We start from the raw sequence: 18098 nt of genomic DNA, 5'->3' as shown, positions 1-18098 counted from the left end.
TGTCTTTGTCCTCTTAAATTCATGAAAGTGCTTGTTTTATGTCCTACCATATGGTGAGTCCTGGAGAATATTCCATATGTAACTAGAGAAGAATATGGATTCTGTTCTTTTTGGATGGAGTGTGCAATACATGTCTGCTAGATCTGGTTAGTTTATGTGCTGTTTTCCTGTTGATACCTAGTTCTTCCTTCCATTGTTGAAAGTGGGAAATTATTAAGGTCTCCAACTCTTACTCCAACTCACTAATTGGCCATCACTCCCTTCAATTCTGTCCATTTTTTGCTTCATATCTTTGGGCCTCTATTGTTAGATTTTAAGTGCACTTTTAATCAAGTACCCGAGTGTATACTCATCAGCAGGAACAAAGGCAATGTGTAATGCTTAACATTTAAGGGAAATGACCACCTCTATTACAGATGACATCTCTTCGGGATAATGGTTTATATCTCTTGACTATACAGAGATATTCTTTAAAAATAAAGTCAAGGCATTATTGAAATTTAAACTATTTTCTTCTGGGTTTACACATTTTCTCCCCTTCTGAGGAATATGAACCAAACAACTTTTCCCCTAATATTTCCCATTTTGGGGCTCATTACTTATCATGGTCAACAATGTTGCCTTCATCTCTGTCGAAAGAAGATAGTCTTAGGTAATTTCCTGAAGAACATAAGGGCTTGGAAAGTCTTCGAGAATATATTTCTGAGGGACAATCGATCTGATGTTACCATGGTACTAGTAACATTCCACTGACATGTTCTGTGTTTGAAGCATGGGCCCAGCCTTTAAGGGACTATATGATGGAATCATGAAGAATATAAACAAGAAAACCAATATATTACAATGTGGTATTGTCACAATGTAAGCAGAAGATTTCGGTAGTGGAGCATACCCAACTAGGTAGTATAATGGTCCTTTTGAGAGCTACAAAATCCAGAATCCAGACAGATTGGTCCCATGGGCCATAGGGTGGAACTCACATGAGATTCTGGGGCTGCATATGGGTAACGCAGGCATTGTAGACCATTTGAATTCACTCTCACATATTAACCTACAGCAAAGCTTCTCAAAGGCCCACTGATTGCCCTCAAAGGACTTGTTTTTCTCCATTCTTAAAGACAACTTGAAAAAAATTCACAGGTGCTTATTTTTACTGTGACCAAAAGTTACTAAGTTGTTAAGAATCATTATAATTTGGCATTGTTTGGCATCCCTGCTTTAGTACATAATACTAAAATCTCACTGTGAAATAGCCTGTGACTGTACTACAAATACTAAAATCTCACTGTGAAATAGCCTGTGACTATACTACAAATACTAAAATCTCACTGTGAAATAGCCTGTGACTATACTACAATGCCCAACTCATAGAGGAAGACATTCTACCATTTTCCGGAATGGCAATTTATTTCTGTGCCTCATGAGTCCAAGAGAGATTTTTGTTTCAAAAGCTGCTCCCCTTCTGTTCCTTAACACAGCCATGGGATGGTGCTCAGGCTTTACTTTGGTTAATCATTTCTTTTTCTGGCAAGTGCTTCCGCGTTATTTTGCTCCTCCTCCAGTGCTTTCCTGAGTTCTTTTACTACTGGACAAGAGACGAGCTTGTGGAGGAGCACAGTGGAGTCCCCAAAGTTTCGGAACTACTGCCCTAGAGAAACTATTGTGACTCAGTGTTCCATTCCCACTGCCTCCTTGAGATGGTCCCAGACTCCCAAGGATCGTGAGTCCTCCCTCTGATAAGTCACATCATACATTATATCTACTTACTACTGTTTGAGTCATAAACAGCCGTGTGAAATCCTGAATCATCGGTATCTTTCCATCAAGACTTAAGTAGCCCAAGAGCAGGGACCAAGTACACACACACACACACACAGGCACTATAAATATAGATTGACCTTGGCACAGGAAAAAGGAGACTTCCATGTTTCCAGTGTTCCTCCCTGAATACTTGTGGTCTGATATGAGAGTTAGGAGGGAACAGAATTGGTCACAGAATCTGTTTGGACGCCGGTCCTGAGAGCAGTTCTCCAGGCTCCCCTTACTCTTGTACGAGCAATCTGAGGTGGCATGTGCTGTACTTATAAGCAGGCAAGCTGACAGTGGATTCTGATCGTGGGCATGGGGATGGGTGGGGGTGCTTTCTGATGATGCAGCAACAAGCTGGCATAGGAGTGATGAAGGTCACCCTGGTTTTCTGCCGATGCTGATGGTCCTGCCTCTTCACCTGGTTCCTGGATTTGATTTGATTACAACCTGGCCACCTTTCATTATAGCCAGGAGGATCCTGAGGGTTTCAGGGCTGGAAACCCTACCTTCCCTGCACCAACCACACCTATCCTAGCCTGCCTTGGGACCCCATTTGAGATACTCACTCTCATGTCACTTGGTTTGGATTCTAGATGTGCTGTGTCTGATGCTTGGCGCTGGCACCTGATTGGCTCCAGTTCCCAAGTCCTTTCCACAAGCCATGATTCCTGATGCCTCGCGGGTCAGTCATAAGCCTCACTGGTTCTTATCCCGCAATATTTAACCTATTTCTGTAAACAAGTCTGGCGGTGACATAGGACATGGAAACCATCTAGAATCCCATAGAAGCATTGCCCTCAGTTGCAAGCAGATGCTGCTCTGTTGTCTGTGTCTAAAACATAGATGGTCATAAGAGCTATAACCTAGATTTTGAACCTTGGTTTTCACAGTGATTGGGACTTATTCTCCCAATCCCCAAAGCAACAACCTGTTTGATTAAATAACTGCTAAGAGTGAGTGATGAAGTGGCAGCCCAGAAGAGACAAAATCACCCCAACCAGTGAAATGATATTTATCGCTTAGGACTCCATGTAGTCTATCAATGTTAAGAAGTGACCACAAACCGCCACTGCAGACGTCTTGAAAGCTCAGGTATATTTGCAGGAAAAAGACAGATGAGACTAAAGTAAACCAGCTTAATTCCTCTCTAACAAAAAGAAATACCATTTCTCGTCTTTAAACAATGGCTGTACTCATTTGGAATTCAGATCAATTACCCTGACAACTTAACATTTTTACGTTCTTGTAAGGAATAGAACAAATAGGCCTCTTCGGCAGTTTTTTTCATTCTTAGAATTTGTTCAAGAGCAAAGAACCATTAAAGCCTTGTTTGAGAAAAGGCAGTCACACACAAAAAATGTTCTGGACATGTTGGTACCTTTTTAAAATTTTATCGAGTTGATATTATTCCCTGTAACCACGGATCCAAAGCTATTGAATTAACTTCACTGCTGAATAACACAAGATCTTCTCGGAGCTCATTTTAAAGTAGCCTGCCTTTGAATCTTCACAATCACAGTCTTCTGAAACTGGAACTGGGGTTAAATTGAGGTCGACAGATTTCATAACAGCAAAGCCCTGTAAAGTTTGCATTAAAAATGCATGGGTCTAACGGAAGGGCCTTGGTTGGGTGGTGATGATAAATATTCCAACAAGTGAATTTCCCTTCTCGGGGCTGTCTCACAAGGGAGTTCTGCAGCTTCGTCTCAGCCTGGCAGCACAAGACGGACAGAGGATCATGATAATCAAACATCCGCTTGTTCCATTATGTCATAACTAATAAGTGCAGGTGGCTTTGCTTCAGGTTGGCTCCCTTTCATGTTACTCTGGCCTCATCCAACTCCCCAGAGTTCATTCGATGGCCATAGAGCCTACTGTGTTTTCAGTTGGCTCTTTGAAGTAACCGTGCTGAAACCACTCGATACTGTTCTGTTATTTTCTCTTGAAAGAGCTTCGTCCTTCCTCTAGGCTACAAAGACATTGTTCGGGCAGAGCTCACTAGCCAATGCACTACCACGTCAGCATAAGTGTTACACAAATAACGTGGCTGGGACACGGTGGATTGTCTCACAGTACGTCCTGTGCTGGGTTAGGGTTAGAGTAGAAGACACAGCAGGGCCCCGTCGCTGTGCCCATCTCAGCCACCCCCATGGTCAGGAGAGTAAACGCCACACCAGCAGGGAACGGGCAATGAATCTATGTTGTGGCAGCCAGAGGAGGGTATGGAAGCAGAAGAACAAGTAGTCACCACTACACAAAGTCAGACCAGGACAGGTGGGGAAAATCCTTTCGTATCACCAAGGCAGGAGCCCTGGTAACTCAATAGTTAAGCGCTTAGCGGCTGACTGAAAGGTCAGCAGTGGGAACCTACCTGGTGGCTCTGGGGGAAAAAACCTATGGTGCATTTCTTCTCTGAATCATCTGGAGAATAATTGGGCATCTTAAAGGAAATGACGCATGGAACGCTCTTCATACGTGGTAGAAATACTTATTAGCTGTTTCTTCGTTCCCAGTACGTAGCAGATACTCAATAAAGAGGAACGGAGGAAGTGAGTGGATGGATGAATGGGCACGCAGACAAATGCCTGTTTTATGTTCCCGGTCTAGACTTCAAGTGTGGCTTCTGAACTGGACGAAACTGCCTAGCTGGAGGTGGAGGGCACGGGGGCGGGAGGGGTGTTGGGTTCCGTCCATTAGGATGCAGACTAGAAGTGCTCCTAGAGCCTCGGAGGGAAAAGAGGGATGGCTTGAGCTAGCTTCCCTCCTCCAACTTCTGGCCTGATTTACCTTCCAGTCTATACCCGCAGGTCTGCAGAGGGAGGGCAGGGCTGACCCTCTGCCAGCACAAGCCAACCCCATTGTCAGCTAGTCCATTCTGACCCAGCATGCACCTACAGCAAAGTGGGTTTTGCCTGAGGACAAGGACAAGGAAGAGAAGGGCCCAGGCTCTGCACTCGGTACCTTGTCCAGGGTAGCAAGTTGGAAGTCTCCCTTTGCCCTGTCCACCGGTTGGTACCAGTCACCTGATCTGCCTGGTCTCCAGATATCAACTCCTGGGGCTCACCCTCCCCACGTGCCCTGTTTCCCTGACCCTCCAGTTCAGCCATGGCTCATCTTTCTTGGTGGTATCTGGGTGGGGCAACTGGGGCAGGAAATGGCAGAGGGCTCCTGCCCAAGCATTTTCCTCTCCCAGTCACCTCCACGCCAACTGAGAAGGATGATCAGAAAGGGGATGGCAGACAAATAAAATAGGCCCAAAGCGTGAGGTGACGTATCAGAAAACCTTTACCCCAAAAATGCTGGTCTGAATTGCAAACCACTCAAAACGAACCCCAAACGCGCTGCCATCAAGTCAATGCTGACGCACACTGACCTTATAGGACAGGGTAGAACTGCCTCTGTGGGTGTCCAAGGTGGTAACTCTTTAAGGAAGTAGAAAGCCTCCGGTTTTCTCCCTGAAGGACACTGGTCCTTCTTAATCCCAGTCCCTTCTGTGGAAACCTTCCTGCAACCATTTCACAGTTGGTCTTTTGGAAACAAAGAAAATATTTTTCCACTCACTTTTTTTCTTTGCAACTACTGTTCAGCTTTGGGGACGTATTTCAGTTCACTTTTAATATTCTGGATCTCCGATAGGTTGACCGCAGGTCCTGGAAGTTTCTTTGCTCCTGGAATTGGCTTCTTCTCCTCATCCGAGGTGGGAGGAGCACCCTGAAGAGAAAGGAGAAGAAATTCAACCCACGGAGACAACTTGTTATCTCCCTGAGTCACGGATGTGAGACAGAAAGAAATTCAGACACGACTCATGTCTGAGTGTGATCCTGGAGTTCCCATGAGCTCGGCGGAAGTTTGCAGAGGAAGAAAACCAGCAGCTTCACAGAACTTAGAAAATCATGAAGTACGGGTCAGTGTCTGAGCGCTTAGAAAACGACCACTAGTTAGAAGGATTCCTGTTGCCACAAGAAGAAAGTCATGAGATCAAATGAACTGTGGTATTCTTAGGAGTACAATCGGCTGGGATTGGCAGAATGAGTGCAGGGCTGACTCTAACAGTGAACTTAGTCCACGAGTTTTCAAATGTCTTGTTTAGGCTGCAGGGACTGAAAACCTTGGACAGAGTGACATCTTTGGGAAGAGTCAATAAACAAACCGATTGCAGCAACCCGGTTGTCTTTGAATATGGGCAAGAGGGAAGGCGTGACAGAGGAGGCGAATTTCAAATATCCTCCCTTGGGAAGAGTTATGCCCCTGCTTTGGAACAGGACCACATCCTGTGTTGTTTTTGTTGTTGTTGTTGATGATGATGATGATGATGATGATGATGATGATGATGATTTGTGGCCCAGCAGTGTCCAAGTCAGCTTGTTTGTTGTTTTCCTGATCCATCCTGAGAAGGTACCCTAGTGATCTATCTATGCCTCTGTGTACATGCAACATACACACATACACACATTTATGGTAATTAGAAAGTAGCATGAGCAGATCTGTGTGGTTCAGACAAAAGTTCATTGCTAACCTATCCCTCATAGTTACTAGAGGGCAGGGTTGGAGAGTATATTCTCTGTCACTCCAGAAGTGAGGTATTGGAGGGAACTTTGATCACTATGGCAGTCGTGAGCACTGGCCTCTCAGATCAGTTTCCTGCAGGAAGGGCGGGATTGAATGACAGCCCCAGCTGCTTCACCCTGAAATCCACCTGTCTCCATGCTGAGATCATGCTTCTCACGGCTGCTCCCACCAATGGCTGAGGGCAGCAGCACAGGATCCAGGCCTATTCCTCGGAGGACTGGGACGCTTATGACAAGCATCTCTGACTCAAGGACATCCTGACCACCTTCAGCATTTTCTCTGAGCACCACGGCAGTCTAAGAGTGTCTGTCCAACCTTCCTTCAGGCCCTTCCTCCTCGACCTTCTTCCCTGACTTGAGCCTACATCACAAGGGGTCTGACAAGTCTCACAGCCCCCTGTGGCTCCGTCCCATTTTTCCTCACATGCGCTTCCCCCAATCAATAACTCCCTGTCTAATTCCATCGTTGGATGTGTAATTTGGTGAGCCTGAATGAGAGGAGAGCGCAAGAGAAGAACGGTCAGCCTCCATCTGCTCTGCCAAGAAACTGGGTGAACCAATCAGCACAGTTCTGGGGGAAAGGCCCAAGGACTGGCATTTTTGCTAGAGGTTCATGCTCTGTGCTCCGCCCAGCTGAACTAGCGAGCCTGTCATTGGGCATTAAAACTGATGCACTGTTTGAACCCCCAGAAATGTTCCTAAGTTCCTGACTGGAGAGGATGAGTAGAAATATAAAGTATTGAGGTGCTGTTCCTCTATTACAGGCTAATGTCTTTTTTCCTCCCTATAATTTTTTACTCTGAACCTGTGCTGATGAAAGGGGGAGTACAGATTGGAAACCCAAGACCCATCTGTAGGCAACTGGACATCCCCTTACAGAAGGGTCATAAATAATATAACCTAAGTGTAAAGTGGTATCAGAACTTAAATTGTGAACACCTGGTGTGCAGAAGGCTATGGATGACAGTGGAAGCTCCAGATCCATTTGCAGAGTCCCCAGCTAGACTAAGCTTCTGGTGAATCCCTGGTTTTATCTGGTTATATCTCAAGGATATGAATAGCCCAGTTATCAGACAGAGAACACTATAAAGTCGATTATGGAAGATGTAGTGAGGTTAAAATGTCATATCATTTCATCTCCCTTTTGATCCATTTTAAAGTTGTTTCAGTTTAAAAGGGTGGGAGGGAAAGATATAAGATTAAGCCTCTGGCGACTCCCCTCTGACCGTGGACTAGGGATGTGAACTGCCTTGATATCATGCACAATGCATTGGAAAGAGGATTGTTGCGGATGCAGTTCAAGTTTTAACACCCTATCATTTGATCTCCCTTATGATCCATTTACACTTGTTCTAGTTTTTAATATTTGCTGATTTCCCTTTGATTGAGGTTTTTAATCTGTTTTACTTTGTTATTATTGTTAGTTTCTTTTAATGTTTTTCTGTATATGAAATCCGGTTTAGGTAGCTCTAGAGAAACAGTAACTGGATCAGTGGCTCCTTGGGGGTGTGGCAAGGGCTGTGGGGGCGGCGGGGGCGGGGGGAGAATGGGAAGCTAATAAAGACGAGTGCAAGAATGACGCAAATGTTCAAAAACTGATGGTGTTGATAATTGTGCAACTCTTCTTGATGTGATTGAACTATTGCATTGTAACATAGGTTAATTTTATGCCGCAAAAACCCTTGGGGAAGCAAAGAGTTACAGTCTTGGAACCCGAGAAGGCAGTTTCACGCTGCTCTACAGGGTCACTGGGCGTTGGGCTTGACTTGATGGCTGTGAGTTTGCTTTGGGTTTGGAAGCAGAGCAGTGATGGAAAAGGGGGCCTGGGTTTGGATAGCGAGAGCGCGAGAGCAGCCACGTAAACCACGACAGCACTCTCACCAGTTCCAGAATGGCTACTCTTTTGCTGGGTATTTGTAAAAGTTAGCGAACAACAACCCTTTCCCTGCTCTTGTTCTTTCCTTTCCTTCTTGATTACAGTTGCCCTGTTGAGTTTCCCCTAAATGCTCTTATCTGAAGCGATGCAGTGTATTCTCAGTCCTGCTCACACATGGAAATCAATAATAGTAGCATGCTATTCTAAGTTGCATGTACCAATAATTTGATCGTCCCATCAACCCTATTCTCAGAATGACCCTCTAGAACAGGGCAGACTGTCGCCGTGAGTTTCCCTCTGTGGGAGTAGAAAGCCCCCTCTTTCTCCCTCGGGGCGGCTGGTAGTTTCTAACCATCGCCCTCACGGATTGCAGCCCAACAGGGAACCACTATGCCACCAGGGCTCTTTCCACCCTATGAGGCCAGTGTTATTATTATTCTTATCCCTACGTCACAGATGAAAAAACTGGTGTATAAGGTTTGAGAAACTTCCCCAAAGCCACCCAGCTAGGAAGTGTTGATATCTTGCAATAGTGGCGAGAGGGCTGATTAGCTGAAAATCCCACTATGATATTGTGTAAGTAAATGAGAGAATTCCAGTCCAAAAGAGAAGATTTAAGAGGCAGCGTAGGGAGTTGTCAATACCCCTCAAACCATTTCAAGTGAACAGCTGCCTGATAGCATGTAAAAGATCCTCGCTGCATATTAACATTTGGCTCTGAGGCGTCGGTGCTTGGCGCACGATAAACTCTGGCTGGGCCAAGTGGACAGAGCGTGTACTCCAGGTCTGAGAACAGGGCAAAGGGCTCATCGGAGGCCAGAGATGGGCTGAAGACACTGCCAGAGCGTCTAGGCCTTGTCAGACAGCCAAAGACGGGTCCTGGCGAGCTGCTGGGATGCATCCTTCTTGTGTCTGAGAGCGTTTCATGTTCACGGTTGTTCTGAGGTTAGATGGAGCACCTACTGGCTGTGATAGAGGTCGCCTGTGCTGTTCAGGGATGCTACACGTGCTCTTCACTTTCTACAGAAATTATCTTAATAGAAGTCTAGACCACGGATCCCAAATCTCACAACGTAAGCAATTTCAAGCTTGCAAACTGGATGATAACCCCAAAACGCCAATGTATACGTTATTTCTTTGAACATGTTAGCTGGAGGGACAAGTCCCTGCAGGGCATATGCTTGGGAGAGTAGGCAAAAGCGATGAAGATCCGCAACGAGATAGATGGCCACAATGGCTGCAGCAGCGGGCTCACATCTAGCCCTGGTTTTGAGAGTGGCCCAGAACAGGGCAACACAATTCAAAGGCACTATTCTTCAGTCTTCCTTCTTCCTTGTCCAGCTTTGCCATGCATACGAGGTGACGGAAAGTACCATGGCCTGGATCAGGAGCACCTTAGGCCTCAAAGCGACATCGTTGCTCTTTAACACTTGAAAGAGATCCTTCATTTGCAGGATCATTCATTGGGGATGTGCCCAATGCAATACACGTGCCCTTTGAATTCTTGATTGCTGCTTGCATAGGCATTGCGTGTGGATCCAAGTAGAACGAAGTGCTTGACAACTTCAATGGGTTCTCCATTTATCATGTTGCCTATTGGCCCAGTAGTGAGGATTGTTTTTGTTTTCTTCGTGTTGAGGTGTAATCCATTTCAAAGGCTGTAGTTTTGATCTTCATCAGCTTCAAATCTTCACTCTCGGCAAGCAAAGTCGTGTCAACTACCTATCACAGATTGTAAATGAGTGTTCCTCCAATCCTGGTGCCTCATTCTTCATATAGTCCAGCTTCTGGGATTATCTTCTCAGAATATAGATTGAATAAATAGGATGAGAGGATACAATTATGATGCACACCTTTCCTGATTGATCTCATTCAAATGATAGCCTATTGGTCTATATATAGGTTCCACATGAACACAATTAAGTGCTCTGGAATCCCCATTTTTCAGAATATTTTATATTCCACATAGTCTACTGCTTTCGCATTGTCAATAAATCATAAGTAAAGTTCTATATAGTATTCTCCGCTTTCAGCCAAGATCCATCTGATATCAGAAATGATATCCCTCATTCTGAATCCTATTCTGAATGCAACTTGAATTTCTGGCATTTCCCTGTCCATGTGCTCCAGCATTCATTTTCAGATTCTCTTTGGCAAAATTGTACTTGCACGTGATGTTACTGTCCGCATTTTGTTGGATCGTTACTGTCCGCATTTTGTTGGATCGCTTTTCTTTGGAATGCGCACAAGTAGATGAATCGATGGACCCGTATCTATCATGTCCCGTTAATCAGAGTTCTCCCTCACAGCCACCCTCTGAGGACAGGAGAGGAGCATTACATAATCAGAAATCTTTGACCACAGCCTCAAAGGAAGTACTCATGGTTATAAGTGAATGTGATGGAAACGTTGTAGCACTGGAATTTACAAAAGGGCTTCACAAAGTTCATGGGATTCTGAAATGAAAAGAGAATGGCATTTCCCCATGAACTTTTTGAGGCCCCCTCACATAGCCATAAAAGCAGAGTAGGGCCAGGTCTTTCTCAACTTGTATACTCAAACTTTTTATTCATCAAGTGTGGGGTAGCGGGTGAGACTCCAGATTTTGACAATGCCACGCAAATACCACATCAGCTCTCAAAAGTTATCTTTGGAAGCTGGCCCCGTGAATTTAGGAATACAACCGAAGTATATGCTGAACAAAGGGTTTGATGCAGGGCAGCCAAATTGTATTATAAAACTTCAAAATGGTGATCGGTGTTCTTTGGGATCAAAAAAAATGCCACGTGCAAAATTAAAAGGCCTTTTTAAAGAAAGAGAAAGTAAAGTATGCTGTGTCTTGCAGTTTTATTTCATGCTAATGCTCTTGTCTTAGGCTGATAATGAAATGCTTTAAAATCTTAATATTCTCTCTCTCTCTCTCCAGAAGTATACCTTTCTAGTTTCATCACAAAAGTCACAATTTGAGAAGAAATCACAGCACCTAGGGAAGGAGCGCTTTTCTATTTGTTGCATTTGTCACTGTAACCATCTTAAGAATTTTAGTGACATTTAGTCCATATATCATACAATTTAATAGTGCAGTCCTATTATAAAGAGTCTGCCATCTCAATTTTAGAATATAGTCTTTTTTCTTGTACGCGTTGTTATTAGCTCTCCATCGCCCCAACCTCCCCAGCCATACCCCCTAAGAAACTAGTAACCCAGGTATCATTTAAGAAAGTTTGCGCTGAATTTTAGCAGACCAGGTGCGTTCATTTGGGAGAGAAGTAAAGACTTAGGGGAGGGGAATAGTGGGGACACGCATGCGTGATAGACTTCCTCGTGAAGACCTCTTTCCAATGGGTCAACCCAGAGATGGAGCTTTTTTGCCTGAACCCACAAGGCATTTCTCAGGCTTGCTCTCAGCACTCCTGCCTGGGTTCAGCCCTGACCAGAGGCTGCACTAAACCCAGCCTGCTCAGTGAGCTACCAATGGAAAACTGCCAGCCAAGCTCTAGTGACTGCTGCTGGACAAGACACATGGGAGACTCTGTTCCCCTCCCTCCACACAGACCCACAGAGCCAGTCTCTTCAGGCACAGAAAGCTGAAGGAAGGGAATGTGGGGCTATGTGTTTCATCGCCGATGAGGACTGTTAATACCGTAGCATGGCTCCTTGTGTCCACCCTTGTCTGAGAAAGACAGCTCTGGCCTTGCTTCAGCCCCCTTCTAGTGAGAATTTGAGAGAGGAAACCATGGTTGAGCACCACCTAGCTCACTTGTCCTCACCTCCTCCGTCTCAGGAGTACATTCTTTTCTTCGGGGGGGCTGCCCAGCTCCTGGCCGAAAGGCTCCCATTGGAATATTGATATTTGCCTAAAAAGAGAAAACAGAGAAGATTGAGCTCAAGAACAGAAAGAAGTTGTGATGAAAATCTGAGATGGCAATGAATGTGCAAATGTGCTTGACACAATAGATGTATGTATGGATTGTGATTGGAGTTGTATGAGCCCCCAATAAAATGATTAAAAACAAATCTGAGATGGCAATAATTTGGGGGCAGGGGGTGGGGAGAAATGCATGGGAAAACGACCTCATCCAAGCTTTTTTTTCAATACTTTATTTTTTTTTAATTTATATCATTGTATTGGGGGCTCATATAGCTCTTATCACAATCCATAAATCAATTGAATCAGGCATGTTTGTGCATATGTTGCCCTCATTCTTTTCTAGAAATTTACTTTCTATTGAGCCCTTGATATCAGCTCTTTTCCCCTACCCTCATAGCCCCAATAGATTGTACATTATTATTATTTTCATCTCTCACACTGACTGCTGTCTCCGTTCCCCCATGTTTTCTGTTGTTCTTCCCCCTGTAGAGGGGTGTATGGTTAGGTGTCAATCATTGTGATCAGTTCCCCCTTTTGCCCTTCTTCTCCCCATCTTCACCCTACCCTTTTGGTATGACTATTCCAACTCCTGTTCCTGGATTCTGTGTGTCGTGAGCTCCCATCCCTTTCTATAACTGTGTACATGTTCCGGTCCAGCCTGAACTGGGAAGCAGCACTGGGGTCATGGTAGTGGGGTGTGAGGAAGCCTCAAGGAACCAGAGGAATATAGCATGTTACATCAAAGCTTTTCGTGAAAGGAAAAATAGAGGAGCCAAGGCAAAAGGTGCAAAGGACATTCTGTGTATCTCCATTTAGTTAGTACCGTTTCTGGTGCTGATCCCTAGAGCTGCATGATGGGTTCAGAATCCCCTATGAAATGGAAGAAGCCCTGGGTTGCTGACTGCAAGGTTTGAACCCACCAGCCACTCCTCAGGAGGACGTTGAGGCACTCGGCTTCTGGAAAGGTTCACAGCCTTGAAAACCTTCTCTGCCTGACCGAGTTGCTATGGTGTTTCAGAGTAGACTCCAAGGCGATGGATGCGGAATCAAAGACTGTGGCTTTGGGGCTATTGCCCTTTGGTGGGGCTTCTTGCTTCCCTCTCTCTAGGAACGGGACATATGCCACGGAGAGAAGCAGATCAGGGCACGCACAGCATACCGTCTGCACAGAGCCCTCCTTCGGGCTCCTTCCAATCTCCCAGGTGGGGGAAGGTACTCACACCTCCTAAGCCCCCCTGCTCCCCCTCCTCCTTTCCACAATGGTCTGTAGCAAACCAAACCCATCGATGCCTCAGGGCGACCCTATGGGACAGAGTAGAACTGATTCACAAACGTTTCAAGGCTGTGCGCTTTATGGAAGCAGGCTGCCACATCTTTCTCCCCAAGAGCACCTGGTGGGTTGGATCTGCCAAGTTTGGGGTGAGGAGCCAAGCACTTAAGCACTGTAACACCAGAGCTTTTGAACTTCTTAACCCAAGCCCACTGCCACCGAGCCAATGCTGACTCATAGCAACCCTCTACGCCATTGCCAAAGCTGTACAATCTCCAGGAGAGCAGACAGCCTCCTCTGAGCTGCTGGTGGGTTTAACTAACCCACCTTGCACATAGCAATCCAACCCTTCTCCCAAAGCGCCACAGGGTCTCTGTGAGTGGTATCTTCAACCCTCTTCCAAACCCCCACCCCATGTCTGAGGGTGAGCAGTCAGGAGAGTGAGAGGAAAGTCAAGCGCCCTTTGTATCACGGGTCTTCTCATTAGGATGACGTCCTAATCTCCATCAGTGGTAAACGTAAAATTCCGTCTGGTAATTGTGAAATACTTTAATGTATAGAAGGAGACGTTCTTGTTGGGTGACCTCAAGTTGATTCCCATTGATACTGAGCCCATGTGACAGAGGAGATCCGCTCCGTATGGTTTCCTGGACTGCAGTCCTTCTGGGTTCCAACTACCAGCCTTTCCATTTAGCGGCTGAGCACTTAGCACTTGCACTACGAGGGCACCTCTGATGGACTGACTAGTCATTTGAACTTGAGGAAGAGAATATGTAAATTTGAATCTTCTCCCTATTTGGTTTGCAGTTCAAAAACAGAGATGTTTATTGCAGACCTGAAACTTCTTCAACCAGTAGTTTATTGTCCCCAGAAAACAAGCATTATAAACATCTTTTAAAAAATTGTTTTCAAGTCAAACACAATTTTTGTCCTCTTAAGATAGAATGTTGCCTGATGAGTCATTTTCTATGTGGGCTTCAAAAATGGAAATTTCATTTGGATGCTACACATGAAAGCGATGCCTTAGCAAAGGAAGCAGAATATTGTGTTACCTTATGACACAGACTGGATGCTTACAGTAGCACACCAAAATAAATGATTAGTAATTGCCTGCTATAAGCTCTGTTGCCAGAGGACTGTTGAACACAGAAAATATGTCCATGTCCACACCTCTTCATGCCACTTGGCAGTTCTTGATTCTGGTCCCATCAAAATCAGGAAGGGACTTTTCTCACCGACAGACTTTAAGATCCCTCTCCTTACTAAAATAATGTTGATCCCACTGGAAGAAAATGAAAACAGATCCAAAGTGTTTAAGGCAGATAAATTCCATAGAGCCAGGGCTGGGGCCAACTGGCCAAGACGCTCTTTTGATCAGCCTATACTGGATGAGAGGGCTTCAAAAAGTTTGTGGAAAACGTTCAACATCTTTTCATTCCAGTTTTTCATGAAGACCTTCAAAAGGGGGCACACAAAATGAGTAATAGATGCTAAAGAAGCGCCACATGGGAGAAGGAGCCATTGGCTCGATGACTTATTTACAAGGAGGCCTTTTTCCTTCATAAAGAATCTCTCAAAGAAATCAAGAGCTTGACAGCAAATATTGCCAAGAACCAAACCCCACCGCCATGGAATCCATTCCAAATCATAGTGACCCCGAGCTGGCAAAGAATATTGAAAATACTGTCGACTGCCAGAAGGAAAAACAAATCTGTCTTGGAAAAAGTACAGCCAGAATATTCCTTGGAAGCTGGGTTGGCAAGACTCTGTCTCACATACTTTGGACATGTGATCAGGAGAGACCAGTCCCTGGAGAAAGCCATTGTGCTTGGTAAAATGGAAGGGCCAAAGAGAGGAAGACCCTTGAGGAGATGGCTTTGCAACCATGGCTGCAACAATGGGCTCAGACATACTGGTGCCGGATGGGGCGATGTTTTGTTTTACTTTATATTGGGTTGCTCTGAGTCCGAAACAGCTTGAGAGCACCTAGCAACAAGAATCTTTACAAACAGAAAGCCACACTTTTTCTCCCGTAAAACAGCTCTGGATTTAAACAACCAACACTTCAATATCAGCCAGCTGAGCACCTTAACCACTGGCAAAACCAAAATCGTCTTGAGTGTTCATTCATTAACTTAACAAGGGAACTTATCAGGAGTGATCTGTAAGTGGTGACACACAGTACACTAATAATATGATAGGTTTAATTGATAGAATTTTAGGACAGTGGTATTGGAGTCACTAATTATAGGCGAAACTAAAATCATAAAGAAAAATCCCTTATAACTTGAAGTTGATCAAAATATGTAGACCGGTAGCTTTCTTTTTATTTCATCAGTGAGAGAATTATGCCTGCCATATTCATGAATCTTTCACTGACTAGCTCTGTGCTCGAATAGAAACAAAATACCTACTCAATGGTTCCATTTTCCCCTCTGCAAATTGGATCTGGTATTCGTTACTCATCATGGGTTTGGAATAACAAGCTAGCCTTTGATGAAGGAGTGAACAAGCGCAGACAAAGTCTAATAAAAGACCTGGAGCTGATACACGGTTGGATTTCCTTCTCGTTACAGATTCTGTAAAGAAATGCAAAGGAAGCAGGCTATTTCTTTCCTTCCACGGTGTTTGTTCATTATAGAGATCTTTCAATATGCTCCCTCCCACCCTTGCAGACATGGTGCCTCACTTTCCCAGGCTATACGTAATTTGTAACAAGCTCAAAGTTGGGAATGGAAAAAAATCTACCAGATCATCTTTTGCCCGAACAGGATACAGTTCCCTGATCGAAGACCTATCTGATGTGAAATGAATACGCCACTCGATCTCACCAGGTGAAGAAAAGTAGAAAGAATTCCCTGTAAATTAATTCCACTACTCTCTTAATTATTTGTATTGTTCTCCCGCTTGGCTCCAGGCTTCGGGCTAGGAGGATTCTGGAAACAATATTCCCTCCTCGGCTGCTCCTGTGGGGTTGACAATGGAATGACGTCTTTTCCCAGTGGATTGAATTCTGTTAGCTGCCAGACACTGGGTACGGACAATTCCTATCCAACTTTGCTTTCCACGGCCATTTCCCCCTCTTCTCTCCCCTTCTCGTCCAGTTCTCCGTCTGTCTCTCTTCTTCTCCCCCGTGGTGAGCTTTCTGGATGCCCGAACAGTGCTCAGGGAGGCTTTGGGAGTTTCTGCTCATTGTCTGTCTGTGTTGAATGATCCCCCGCTGATTCAATCTTTCATTTTCAAAGGTCCCCAACAGCTCCTGCCAGCACTGATAACCACCTCCATACCATTTTCCCCTGCCACAGGCAGAGAAAATACCACAGGGTACACTTTGCAGTCTTTTCTGCTCTTTCCTATCCCCCATCTTTGTCCTTTGGGGAATGTAGCAGGGTATGGCAGTGGAGATGTAGACCATGTTCACAGAAGACAGTCAAAAGAGGCCGATGCTCTCAATAACTGATCATTTAATAGTTTAAAAGAGGACAGACACCAACAGATCTGCACACACACCTACCAACTACAACATAGCCCTGGTGCGGTAGTGGTTATGTGTTGGGCTGCAAACCACAAGATCAGCAGTTTGAAACCACCAGCTGCTCCATGGGAGAAAGATGAGGCTTTCTACTCCTGTAAAGAGTTATGGTCTTGGAGACCCATGGGAGCAGTTCGAGTCTGTCCTATAGGGTTGCCATGAGTCATAATGAACTCAATAGCAGTGAGTTTGGTTATATAGATGTAGATATATATCAATATATCTGTATCCATCACTAGAATGCATAGCTGCTTTGTCTTTGAGGACTCTTGAAATATAGGGTGGATTCACAGCACACCAAACTTTCCCACTTGTTATGATTTTGAGAAATGCGCACACAACCGCTGTTCCTCACCCATGAGGTTTCCAAGAGCAAGGTTCTTTCTTTCTCTGTTCGAAACACTTTGTGTTCTCTGAAGTAATTCCTGCCTGACTCAACTTTAGTGTCGTCATCCAGGGAAAAGCAGATTTCAAGATCTGTTAAAATGACATGTTCTCTGCATTTGGTCCGACCTCCCCCTGACTGCCTGGGCAGCCACCCGTGTATTGTGAGATGTGTCTTTTCTTAATATCTTATCATTTTATCTCCCTTCTGACCCTTTTTTAAATTTGTTAGTGCCTATAATATTTTCTCTTTTTTTATTGTGGTTTAGCTCTGTTTAACTTAATTATTGTTTGGTTTTTTTTTTCTTTTTTGTATGTTTTTCTGTATATGAAATCCAGGATAGGTAAATCTATAGAGACAGTAGTAACAGGATTAACGTTTTCTTGGGGGTATGGTAGAAGAGAACAATAAGTACTCTTATTGAGGGGCTGGGATTCTTTTTATTCATTTGGATTCAGTAAATATGTGGGTGATTTATAGAGTACAACAAAACATTAATTGAATAACTATGCAGGTCTTATAGTGCTTTATAGAGTGAAAAATGAGTCACTCACAGAATATAACTTCAGGCTCTACGATAGTCCCCTCATTGAAGCCCGGCAGTCTAGTGCTAGTAAGTCCTGTTTGCACGAAATCGTGCAACTGATAACATCGACAGAACTCTCAATCCCATCTCTTCATTTTACAGGGGAAAAGCTGTCTGGTAGAATCTCTTTTCTCTGAGAGTTCCCAGCCCCTGACAAGAGACAGGTGTATACTGATGGCCCAGAGCCCCCTGAAATGCTCA

At 44.6% G+C, this 18098-nt stretch overlaps 1 protein-coding gene across 1 annotated transcript in view; it reads right to left on the bottom strand.

Moving 5' to 3' along the window:
- Positions 1-18098, bottom strand: part of SMPX (small muscle protein X-linked) — a 53377-nt gene that overhangs the window by 23426 nt on the left and 11853 nt on the right. Inside the window, exons 3-4 of the mRNA XM_045290745.1 lie at positions 12024-12110; positions 5371-5520 (exon numbers count right to left, since the gene is read on the bottom strand). Of these exons, the coding sequence (XP_045146680.1) occupies positions 5386-5520; positions 12024-12110 (222 nt within the window). The 3' untranslated portion in view covers positions 5371-5385. The remainder of the gene's footprint in view (positions 1-5370; positions 5521-12023; positions 12111-18098) is intronic.

The sequence above is a fragment of the Echinops telfairi genome, unplaced genomic scaffold, assembly GCF_000313985.2.
Source record: "Echinops telfairi isolate 266 unplaced genomic scaffold, ASM31398v2 ScPeMD7_53;HRSCAF=182, whole genome shotgun sequence".
In the NCBI taxonomy this organism is placed as follows: domain Eukaryota; kingdom Metazoa; phylum Chordata; class Mammalia; order Afrosoricida; family Tenrecidae; genus Echinops; species Echinops telfairi.
This window is presented reverse-complemented; position numbering and strand designations above follow the sequence as displayed.